This window comes from Hordeum vulgare, chromosome 4H (assembly GCF_904849725.1).
Source record: "Hordeum vulgare subsp. vulgare chromosome 4H, MorexV3_pseudomolecules_assembly, whole genome shotgun sequence".
Classification (NCBI taxonomy): Eukaryota; Viridiplantae; Streptophyta; class Magnoliopsida; order Poales; family Poaceae; genus Hordeum; species Hordeum vulgare.
Window position 1 is genome coordinate 12,958,913 of NC_058521.1, and position 12,132 is coordinate 12,971,044.

At 45.1% G+C, this 12,132-nt stretch overlaps 1 protein-coding gene across 1 annotated transcript; it reads left to right on the forward strand.

Moving 5' to 3' along the window:
- The first annotated feature begins 297 nt into the window (after nucleotides 1-297).
- Nucleotides 298-6,378, forward strand: LOC123447311 (probable linoleate 9S-lipoxygenase 4). Its single transcript, XM_045123902.1, has 9 exons — nucleotides 298-805; nucleotides 1,533-1,810; nucleotides 3,375-3,612; nucleotides 3,707-4,060; nucleotides 4,151-4,233; nucleotides 4,336-4,446; nucleotides 4,561-4,874; nucleotides 5,000-5,263; nucleotides 5,365-6,378. The coding sequence occupies exons 1-9, from the start codon at nucleotides 595-597 to the stop codon at nucleotides 6,146-6,148; spliced, it is 2,637 nt and encodes an 878-aa protein (XP_044979837.1). The 5' UTR covers nucleotides 298-594; the 3' UTR covers nucleotides 6,149-6,378.
- Nucleotides 6,379-12,132: the final 5,754 nt, after the last annotated feature.

Sequence of the window (12,132 nt, forward strand, 5' to 3'; positions counted from 1 at the left end):
AGACATATTGCATAATCGGTCCGGAAAAAAGGAAAGCCTGGTGTGGACAGGGAGGGCGACGACCTCCACCTTTCTCTTTTCAATGGCGTCCTGTTTTTTGGCAGCCAGTCGCCCAGTCCAGTCCATGGCGTTTTTGGCAGCCAGGCAGGGCAGGCCAGCTGGGCTCCTCCTCCGTGCCGCCTCATGCTCAGCGCCGCGCTGCAGAGAGAGAGAAAAAAATGCATTTTTTAAAAGATAACCGGCGGGATCTCGTCGAGAAATACCAGTAGTAATACTGTAGTAGGCAGTAAACAAAATTGTTACCGCTACTATAATAAAGTGCACCGGAAGGCACCACCTCGCCCTCCCTCCGGCGATCTCTCTCCATCTCTGACATCGCTGCGGCTGGGTTGGTGGCCGCGGTAAATTGGTAGTATCGGCGAGGCGCCCTATAAATCCCGCCGCAGCGGCCCTGCATCTAGGCCACCCTACCACCACCACTGCCCTCCTTGTGCCAAGTGCATCAGCAAGGGGACAGGCACCCACCGGTTGTGTTCCTCGTGCTCTGCTCTGCCCTGCCTCCGCTGCAGAACCAGAGAGCAGAGGAGAGGAGAGATGCTGCTGCACGGGCTGGTGGACCGGCTGACGGGGAAGAACAAGGAGGCGTGGAAGGAGGGCAAGATCCGGGGCACGGCGGTGCTGGTCAAGAGCGACGTGCTCGACCTCGGCGACTTCCACGCCTCCCTCCTCGACGGCGTCCACAAGATCCTCGGCAAGGACGACGGCGTCTCCTTCCGCCTCGTCAGCGCCACCGCCCCTGACCCACGTAACCTTTCTTCCCCCTTCCCCTTCGCTTCTCCCCTCTCTCCCTCCCTGCGTCGGTCGCACGCCGCCGCCGCGTAACCGCCGGCTCTCGCCTCGTACGCGCGTGCGTTTCAGTTTCCCAACTCATGGGTCATGGCGTTTTCGAAACAGAAACAATCCGTGGTGATTCCACTCTTTTTTTTTTTTTGCCTGCGAATCCCGTATCGATTCGGTTCAAAAACAATCTGTATCGAACTATCGATTCCAGTTTCTTTCTTGTTTTAAGAATCACACATCATGTGCTCCTACTTAGATTCAGTTCAGAAACAATCTGTGTTGATTTCAGTTCAAAAATAAAGGGACAAAGGAGGGCAGTTTTCAACTTTTGATCATGTTCATCTTGTCGTGGACCCATCCCGTGGATCGATGCTCCTAGTCCTAGATTGGCGTGGCCGCCTGGGTTTAGCATCAATGCCGGCCATGACCTCCGGCTCCGGGGACCGACCCCATGACAACACAGCAGAGGAGTAAAAAAAATTAAAAATTTGCGAGAATGACAGCAGAGGAGTGCAATCAGCAGGGCACACGTGTCCGACGCCGCTCCCAAACCAAAGCGATCGATCCAAACTAAAGTGACAGCCATGATTAAGTTAATTTAATCAGTACTGTATCTCGTTCCATTTGCATCTGTGTTGTATGTTGTCGATATATCTTGCTGATGTTGTGACGATGGTTCCGGCGGGTTGCAGAGAATGGGAGCCGGGGCAAGGTGGGGAAGCCGGCGCACCTGGAGGAGATGGTGGTGACGATGAAGTCGACGGCGGCGGGGGAGTCGGTGTTCAAGGTCACCTTCGAGTGGGACGAGTCGCAGGGCGTCCCCGGCGCCGTCATCGTCCGCAACACCTACCGCTCCGAGTACCTGCTCAAGACGCTCACCCTCCACGGCGTCCCCGGCAAGGGCACCGTCGTCTTCGTCGCCAACTCCTGGATCTACCCCAACGTCGACCGCCTCTTCTTCGCCAACGACGTGAGCTCCTCCTTCCTCCTCCTCTTCCTTCCTTCCCCTCGCCGCCGCCGCCGACGACGACACCGCAATCAATCAATCAATCAATAAATAAATACTACTCCGTATGAACTCTCGTTTTGCACGCATTTCATCTTCTTTTAAGAATGATTGCGTCCTTTTCTGAGTATGGCCACGGGCTTCGGACCGGAATTGGATCTTAGCCGACTTTTCTTTTCTCTTGCATTATTAAGATAATCTGCTGCTGCATGGATTAGGTAGCATGTATATCATGTTGGTTGTACCTAGTACTTAGATGCCAATAATACAACACACTCGCAATTGTCCATCCAGTGTGACGGGCTGCAAATGGATACTGCTAGTAGTAGAACAGATCCAAATCAACAAGTTTTTTTCTTTTCCGTTTGGCAAAAATAAAAAAGTCAGACAGTCTGAGCTGTACAGGCAGGCAATTTACTATATGCATGCTGTCATTCGGTGAGATCACCTTAGCTGTCAAATAGCTGTTGCTGGGTCTTTGGTCTTTCAGTCAAGTCAACGGCTGCCATTTCCTGCTGTCAAATAATTCCTTGTCAGAATTTCCTACACCACATACTGTAATAAGGATCTGTAATAAGGACCCCAAAAATAATGTCTTGTGTGCATGAATGTACTACTCCCTCTGTTCCAACAAGTATTATGGTACAGAGGAAGTATTATTTACCCTAAATGATCCTTTCACAAACTTAATTTGTTCGCTAACCCCTTCGAAAACTTGTTTCCGAATCTGCCCCCTACCCAGGGAGTCACTCCGGCGGACCGTTTGGGGCGACTTGTATCATATCTACGGAATTTGGAAATGAGTTTCGAAAGGGATCAGTGAACGGATTAAATTCGACAAGGGGTCGTTTTTAGTAAAAAAATAATACATTATCATATCCCAACTAGCTTCCTTTGAAAATAAGCTCTGATTTTTGGGGAATTGCGTCCTTTGATTGCCTTGAGATGTCAAAGCATTTTGCTTGGGCATCCGTTCAAAATGACGGAACGAATCTTATGACAGCAAGTTGTGCTTTGAATAGTATGACAGCAAGTTGCGCGCCCATGCATGCATGCGCACCAGCTCCCTACTGACTAACTCAATCTTAGGAGATTTTTTTGTACAAAGATAATGAACGGGTCGTACAAGTTACCAGTATAATAACGGTTATGAAACAACAAGTTGCAAGTGTCATCAGTTTGCTGCTCTATTTTAGTAGGCTTCCGGACAAGAATCGCCCATCCCCGTGCATATCCGAATCTCTTGATCCAAAACTAGTTGTTAGATCTCAAGAGCAAGTTGACAACTTTTCTGTTTTTAACTCATCCCTGATGATCAGAGGATTAGGAGACAGAAATATCAACTTGTTTTCAGAAATGATACAAGATCACAAGTGACAACATGAATTATCTACTTCTCACGGGTTAATTGGCACTAGTCCGGTTTTAAACCCTTGAGAGCACCTGCCTGGGTTCTGGGGACTGAGAAATAAAAACTACTGTATCCCGTCTTGTTTATCTGTCGCCTCATTTTCTCGCTATTTTTCAGACCTATCTGCCCAGCAAAATGCCTGCACTTTTGGTGCAATACCGGCAAGATGAACTCAACAATCTCCGAGGCGACGACACGACCGGAGAGTACAAGGAGGCTGACCGCGTGTACCGCTATGACTACTACAATGACCTCGGTGAGCCAGACAACGACAATCCCCGCCCAGTTCTCGGCGGCACCCAAGAACTCCCCTATCCCCGTCGTTGCAGAACTGGCCGACCACCAACAGAAACGGGTGAGTCCAGTGCAGTGTATATTTTTTTTCCAACATGTTCATAACCATGTCACCTTCAATTGGATTCATATTGGGGATTTGATCTTTCCACCAGACCCTAGATCGGAGAGCAGAATTCCTAAGTACAAGATTAAGGAGGCCCTGAACATCTATGTCCCCCGCGATGAGCGCTTTGGGCACCTCAAGTTGTCTGACTTCCTTGGGTACTCTCTCAAGGCCATCACGGAGGCCATTCTTCCGATAATCAGGACCTATGTTGACAGTACACCCAAGGAGTTTGATTCGTTTCAAGACATCTATAATCTCTATGATGGTCTTCTGAAAGTGCCAGATAACCAACACCTAAAGGAGCTCAAGAATAAAATCCCCCTTCAGTTTATTAAAAGTCTTTTACCAGTTGCTGGCGATGACCTCCTAAACTTGCCCCTTCCACATGTTATCAAATCAGGTAATCAGCCGTGTGCATGGCTTACTTATTACGGTCATCCCTTGTTTTACTTTTTATGTCTGTTATATGACTTATTTTCTTAAATTCCAGATAAGTATGCTTGGAGGTCAGATGAGGAGTTTGCACGGGAGATGCTCGCAGGCGTGAACCCGGTTTGCATCAGACGTCTGACGGTTAGCGCCACTATGCCGTTTAAAGAAGAATACAAGAACAAACCATTTCCTCATAATCGATTGAGAATTCATCATCGTTTGTTTTCTATTTGATGACCATAGGAGTTCCCTGTAAAAAGTACCCTGGATCCCAGTGTGTACGGGGACCAGTCAAGCACTATCACTGAAGATCAAATTCAGCTGAACCTGGAAGATGGCCTCACAGTGAGACAGGTGTGTTGAATGAATCATGTGATTTCAATGATCTATTTGTGCTGCAAATTGCAAATGGACAAGTACTGAATAATCTAGTGAGATTGATTGTCCTAACAACCATGTATTGTGCAGGCAATGGACAAGAAGAGGCTCTTCATTCTAGATCACCACGATAACTTCATGCCATTCCTTGACCGCATCAACAAGCTGGAAGGCAACTACATCTATGCTTCAAGGACCTTGCTGTTCCTGAAGGCCGATGGCACGCTGAAGCCCTTGGCCATCGAGCTGAGCCAGCCGCACCCCGATGGGATCCAGCATGGCGCAAAGAGCACGGTGTACCTTCCAGCTGACATTAACTCTGGCGTTGATGGCCAGATCTGGCAGCTTGCCAAGGCTTACGCCTCCGTCGACGACTCTGCGTGGCATCAGCTTATCAGCCACTGGTAAATATGCATTGCAACATCAGTTTATATACCCCTGCTTCAGGTTGTAGGTTCTAGGCTAAAGAACAAGTGCCACCCTTGGTACCAACAAAGCGCTGAGCTGAGCTTTTTGATTGCTTTCTTAGGCTGAACACACATGCGGTGATCGAACCGTTCGTGATTGCGACGAACCGGCAACTCAGTGTGGTGCACCCGGTGCACAAGCTGCTGAGCCCGCACTACCGCGACACGTTGAACATCAATGCCCTGGCGCGGACCACCCTCATCAACGCCGGTGGCGTGTTCGAGCTGACCGTCTTCCCTGGGCAATACGCGCTTGAGATGTCTGCTGTTGTCTACAAGAACTGGAAGCTCACTGAGCAGGGCCTCCCTGACGATCTCGTCAAGAGGTAATAAACTAATAATAGAAAAAAGGTTGAAGCAAGATCGGAGCTAGTGTGGAAGAAATGGTTTGTTGATTAAACAGATGGCATTTTGCTTGTTTGTGCAGGGGCATGGCTGTGCCGGACGAATCGAGCCCATACGGCATCCGTCTGCTGATAAAGGACTACCCATACGCGGTGGACGGACTGGTGATCTGGTGGGCGATCGAGCGGTGGGTGAACGAGTACCTGGCCATCTACTACCCAAATGACGGCGTGCTCCGGGCCGACAAGGAGCTGGAGGAGTGGTGGAAGGAGGTGCGCGAGGTCGGGCACGGCGACCTCAAGGACGCCGACTGGTGGCCCAAGATGGTGACCGTCCAGGAGCTGGCCAAGACGTGCACCACCATCATCTGGGTGGCGTCGGCGCTGCACGCGGCGGTCAACTTTGGGCAGTACCCGTACGCGGGGTACCTCCCGAACCGGCCGACGGTGAGCCGTCGCCCAATGCCGAAGGAGGGCGACGAAGAGTACGAGCAGCTGAAGGAGGGCGGGGAGGCGGCCGACATGGTGTTCATCCACACCATCACCAGCCAGTTCCAGACCATCCTCGGCATCACGCTCATCGAGATCCTGTCCAAGCACTCCTCCGACGAGGTGTACCTGGGGCAGCGCGACACGCCGGAGTGGACGTCGGACGCCAAGGCGCTCGAGGCGTTCAAGAGGTTCGGCAGCCGGCTGGTGGAGATCGAGAAGCGGATCCTCGACATGAACAAGGACCCGGCGCTCAAGAACCGGAACGGGCCCGTGAAGATGCCCTACATGCTGCTGTACCCCAACACGTCGGACGCCAACGGGGAGAAGGCGCTGGGGCTCACCGCCATGGGCATCCCCAACAGCGTCTCCATCTGAGCTGAGCATGGTCTTTGTTTCCTTCCTTCGGTAGTCGTCCGTCCGCTGGTCATGGATCGGTTCGTGTCTCGCAAGGTGTATTGTGTTACTTTTCATTGGCTTCTGGGTGGTTGCGGTAATTAGTTGCCAGGGATTAGTGGATGATGGAAAATGATGATTGTGTCGTAGATGATGTTGATAGGGTGAGGACAATGAGGCATGAATAAGCACTCGTGTGCGCATTCTTTTCATCTCCAGAAATTTCCCTTCTCTCTATTATCTCCATTTTCTTTACGGTTTTGCTAATTTTCATCCGATTGAAAACAGTTCGGTACAAGTGCAAGAGATATAGAAAATGTTCATGTTTCAACAATATTTACGGACGTGGAGTATATGAGCTCATATACTCCCGCATGAACAGTAAAATAGGTAAATATAGTTAAAAAAATCGAAAAAATCTGAAATTTATGGGCATGAAACATTGATGTTTTTTCTATATGTGTGCAAAATTTCATGGTAAAATCACATTTTTGGAGGTGTGGGCAAAATAAAAACAAAATCAATGCTTCAAAAATAGTGTTTTTGGAAGCATTTTGGAGCATCAATTTGTTTTTTTTTTCTACGCCTTCAAGAATGTGATTCTGTTATGAATTTTTGCATGCATGTAGAAAAAACATCAATGTTTCTTATCACAAAAATTTATAATTTTTGAGTTGTTTTACTATTTTTTTGGATTTTACCGTTCATCCGAGAGCATATGAGTTCGAGCTTAGAATAGCACTTTCAAATCTTTACTCGCTATTCTGGGAAGTATTTCTCCAATATGGTGAAAAATGTAGTAATTCCCAAGCAAGGCTACTGCAATTTGCAATGCCCCTTCAAGGCAGTATAACTTTTTTTAACAATGCATTTCTGTGCCAACTACAGTGTCAAAAAAATGTAATTCCCAAAGTAGTCTAGAGTAATTTTTTAACCATAGCTCTTTGAGCCCCCCTTGAATTTTGTTTGTTGCCGCTAGTTGATACTAAATAACTATTTATATTTTGCAGTCCATTTTGTGTATTATTTGTAATGTTACAAGAAATGTAGTTCTCAGTTATAGTAACTGTGAACCATAGTCTTCAATGGTTTAGTGGTTTATTTCCTAGTGTTTTTACCCACTAGTGGTAACAACTTGTGCTCTGCCCAGAAATACTTGGTTTGCAAGCGCACACGATCGACCATGTTTGCTGATCAGCACCGCATGCGTTAGCACGTGAAACACTTGCAGTTCCACGCTATTAAATTAAACGCAACTCTAAAGATTGGTAGCTCGACGAAGGCAAAGAGTAAGGTATAAAATCCAAGTTTGATCGTGTTAAATCTTTTATGAATATCGATGCTTTCAATGATTTTAGCATTAAGTATGGACTTGACTCTGATATAGTAGCCTCATTTTATGAAACATTTGCTCCTCATGTTGATCTCCCTAGAGAGAAGTGGTTTAAATATCATCCACCTATTAAGGAAAAAATTGAAGAAGCAATCAAAGTTGAAGTTGAAACTATTATTTACAATGTTGACCCGTGTGTGCCTACTGCTTACATTGAGAAACCACATTTCTCTTTTAGGATAAAGGAACATGCTAAAACTTCAACTCAGGTTAATAGAAGTTATGTTAGAACAACCAAACCCTCTGAGCAAATCAAGGTAGAACCTAGTACCACTATGGTTAAAGATCTCTTGGTAGACAACATTGATGGTCATGTTATTTACTTCTGTAATGAAGCTACTAGAATTGCCAAGACAAGAATAGACTGGTCGTTGGCATGTGTTAGAGCATATTTCTCCATATGTGGTTTTGGTAATTGATGACAATTCCTATGGACTAATGGTTTCCTTAAGTTATATTTATAGGATTTGTCTATAGGCACTTCTTGAAGTCCATCTGTTGGGTTCAAGGAGTTTATATGATGACCAAGGTGGTATTCAAGGTATTATCCAAAGAATGGTCATAGAGACACAAGGTTGATCAAGATCGTCACACAAAGAGTAAATCAAGATGATCAACACACAAAGCGTACAAGATGTACTGAGAGGGATCAAGTGATCCCATGGTATGGTAAGCATTGTCTATTACGTGTTTGTGTACTAACCCATGGTCTTCGTGAGAGTTCTATGTGGGGTTAGGTGTGTTTCCATGGGCTTGCGTCTAGAGTAAGATCTCATACAACCCATGAAGTATGACTTTAAGTGGTGATCGTCATCAAGGTGCAAGTTCAAGTGGATCAACACGAAGATATCTTGCTTGAAGCTTGCCGTCCATTGTGGTGGCAATGGACTTATGAAGATATGCTGAAGAGCGGCTCACCCATGTTGTGTATGGGGGAGCAATCAACTAGTCTTCATCAAGCCAACGCAATCAAGAAGGTGGTCCATCTTGAGGAAGCCAAGATCATCGTCATCTAGCTCAAGAGGACGAGGTGCAAGGTATAGGTTTGCCCTTGATAGGTTTTCTGTTTTAGGATAGATTGCCGTACTATCAAGGGGGGCTCTCAAGTGAGTAGCTCGATCGTATCGTTCGTTGAGAGCTCAAACCATTTGCATCCTTGCATCATACTTCTTGATTTTTGTTTGGTGTTTCTCTTTGTGAGTTTTAGAGCTTATGGTCATCTTCATGACAAGCTCGAGTTCATCGAAAACGGAGTCCATATGCATCTACTATGATGTTTTCGATGTTGGAGTTTTTGCCGGTTCTTCATTCATAGAGGTCTCACATCTCTATATCATTGGACTTTTCATATCTGCATGGTCTTAAGATTTGAGAGAGGTTTCACATGTCTATATCATCGTTGTTTGGATAGCTCTTGTCGCCCTGAATCCAACAAGCTTGGGTTTGCTCGATTCGGAGCTCGTATGCGAAAGTTATGGCTGTTTCAGTGGCGAGCGGTAGTACCGCTTGTGCCAAGCGGTAGTAGCGCTCCCTAGCGGTAGTACCGCTCCGGGTGGGAAGTAGTACCGCTTCGGGACGGTAGTACCTCTCTCTGAGAGATTGTACTTCGTCGAACTTTTTACGAATACTTTTCCAAGCGGTGGTAGGCCCGACAATATTATCTTTACTACCATGGCCTAGCGGTAGTACCGCTCCTCGCCAGCGGTAGAACCGCTAGGGGCAGCGGTAGCACCGCTCTTCGCCAGCGGTAGTACCGCTAGAGGCAGCGGTAGTACCGCGCCTCGTCAGCGGTAGTACCGATGTGCGCGGGCTGTAAGTAGGGGTAACGGCCTGATTCCTTCCTCCACTATATAAAGGGGGTCTTCTTCCCTCTTGGACTGATCGATCCGTTGAGCTCGTGTTCTTCCCCCATTGTTGACCTTCTTAGAGCTTTCTAACTCTCAATCCCTCCAATGGTTCTTGCTAGTTCTTGAGGGAAAAGAGAGAGGAGATCTAGATCCACATCTCCACCAATCACATTCTCCTCTATGTGAGGGGAACCGCTTGGATCTAGATCTTGGAGTTCTTTGTGAGCTCCTTGTTCTTCCTCTCATATTTCTCCATAGCTTTTGTTGTTGTGGAGGGATTTGGGTGTGAGGGACTTGACCACTTCGTGTGTTCTTGCCATTGCATTAGTTGCATCGGTTTGAGTTCTCCACGGTGATACGTGGAAGTGAGAAGATTACGGTGGCCTTAGTGGCATCTTGGGGAGCATTGTGCCTCCACACCGCTCCAACGGAGATTAGCATCCCCAAGGGTGTGAACTTTGGGATACATCATCGTCTCCGCGTGCCTCGGTTATCTCTTACCCGAACCCTTTACTTATGCACTTTACTTTGTGATAGCCATATTGTTTATTGTCATATATCTTGCTATCACTTAGTTGTTTATCTTGCTTAGCATAAGGAGTTGGTGCACATAGGTGAACCTGGTTGTTTTAGGTTTTGTGCTTGACAAATTAAACGTTAGTTTTATTTCGCATTTGTTCAAGCCTAAACCATAATTATTTTAAAGCGCCTATTCACCCCCCCTCTAGACGACATCCACGTCCTTTCAGCATGCACGTCGTTTCAGTCAAAATAGGAGATCATTGCTATCATGGCTTATGTGATATGGGTGCTAGTGTTAGTGCTATCTCTTTTTCCTAATATCAAGAAATTATGTATGAAATAGCACCTGCTGAGATAGAAGACACAGATGTTATTATTAAACTTGCTAATAGAGACACCATCACACCACTTGAGATTATTAGAGGGAAGTCTTGTGTGGGAAAGTAAAATACCCTATTGATTTTCTAGTACTTGGCTCACCACAAGATAATTTTGGTCCCATAATATTTGGTAGACCCTTATTAGACACTAACAATGCTTAAGTAAATTGCAAAAAAGGAAATTGTCAGTGCTAATTTTGGTGGTACGTCTCATGAGTTTCATTTCTCCAAGTTTAGTAAGCAACCCCATGATAAAGATTTGCCTAGTAAAGATGAAGTAATTGGTCTTGCTTCTATTGTCATTCCTCCCACGGATCCATTAGAAAAATACTTGCTAGACCATAAAAATGATATGCATATGCATGAAAGAAATGAAATAGATAATATGTTCTTTGAACAAAAACCTATCCTTCAACACAACTTGCGTGTTGAAACTCTAGGAGGTCCTCCTCCACCCAAGGGTGATCCTGTGTTTGAATTAAAGTAATTACCTGCCACTTTGAAATATGCTTATCTTGATGAAAATAAGATATATTGTGTTATTATCAGTGCTAACCTTACGAGCATGAAGAGGAAAGATTAATAAAAAAATTAAGGAAGCACCGATCTGCTATTAGGTATACTCTTGATGATTTTAAGGGCATTAGTCCCACTCTCTGTGAGCGCAAGATTAATATGGCGCCAGATGCTAAACCCGTTGTTGATCACCGACGAAGACTGAATCCCAAAATGAAATAATTGGTGAGAAATGAAATATTAAAGCTTCTCGAAGCAGGTATAATTTATCCCATAGCTCATAGTAGATGGGTAAGTCTCGTTCATTGTGTCCCTAAGAAAGGAGGTATCACTGTTGTTCCTAATGATAAAAATGAACTCATTCCACAAAGATTTGTGACTGGCTATAGAATGATAATTGATTTTAGAAAGTTAAACAAAGCTACTAGAAAAGATCATTATCCTTTACCGTTCATAGACCAAAAGCTAGAAAGATTATCGAAGCACACACATTTTTACTTTCTAGATGGCTATTCTGGTTTGACTCAATTAAACCACAGGTGTCTAAACTTGGTAAGAAAAATCAGTTCGGTGCTAAAACTTGCGGCGTACATTGAATTGGTGACAAAACTTGGCATGGCGTGCATCTACGATGTTAATCATGTTTTGTATACATATAACATGCTGACGAGGCGCGTCAACGTGGTGTGGGACCCAATGTCAGTGAGATCGGAAGGCGAGGACGACATGTGGTCTAATTTTTTGCGAAAACACCATGATATTTTATTTTTCCTCACAAAAATCCTCTCATTGTTTTCCTTAAAATAACCCTAAAAAGCGACTATGACAATTGGGCCCCGCCGGCAAGGACACAATGCAACAAAGGAAAATTAGGAGAAAAAATTAAGCACTTTCCACGTTCACACACACGACCTTCAACGACAGCTCAAACAGGATAGCCATCACACCACATATCACTTCTTGCATAAATATGATTTCTATGCGTAATGACATATGAACAAGCACGCACATAGGCCTTAAATGGCATGTAGTCACCGAGGAGCATTTTCACATGTTAGTTTTTCTTAATTTTTTACATACAAATAAATGTTGTACGTACAAATAAAATAACTTATTTAAGATAATGTTCTTATAACTATAAGAAAAATATTTTAGATAATGTTCACGTAATTCTAAAAATATATTCTTATTTAACAAAATGTTCATGTAATTCTAAAATTTATTATTATTTAAAATAATGTTCACGTAATTCTAAAAATATTATTCACATAATTCTAAAAAAGGTTCTTATTTAGAAGAACGACAATC

Excerpts from the sequence above, each read along its gene's own strand:
- LOC123447311 (XM_045123902.1), top strand. The coding sequence starts at position 595 with ATGCTGCTGCACGGGCTGGTGGACCGGCTGACGGGGAAGAACAAGGAG. Across the intron at positions 806-1,532 it reads CGCCACCGCCCCTGACCCAC|AGAATGGGAGCCGGGGCAAG; the intron begins GTAACCTTTCTT and ends GGCGGGTTGCAG. Across the intron at positions 4,875-4,999 it reads CATCAGCTTATCAGCCACTG|GCTGAACACACATGCGGTGA; the intron begins GTAAATATGCAT and ends TTGCTTTCTTAG.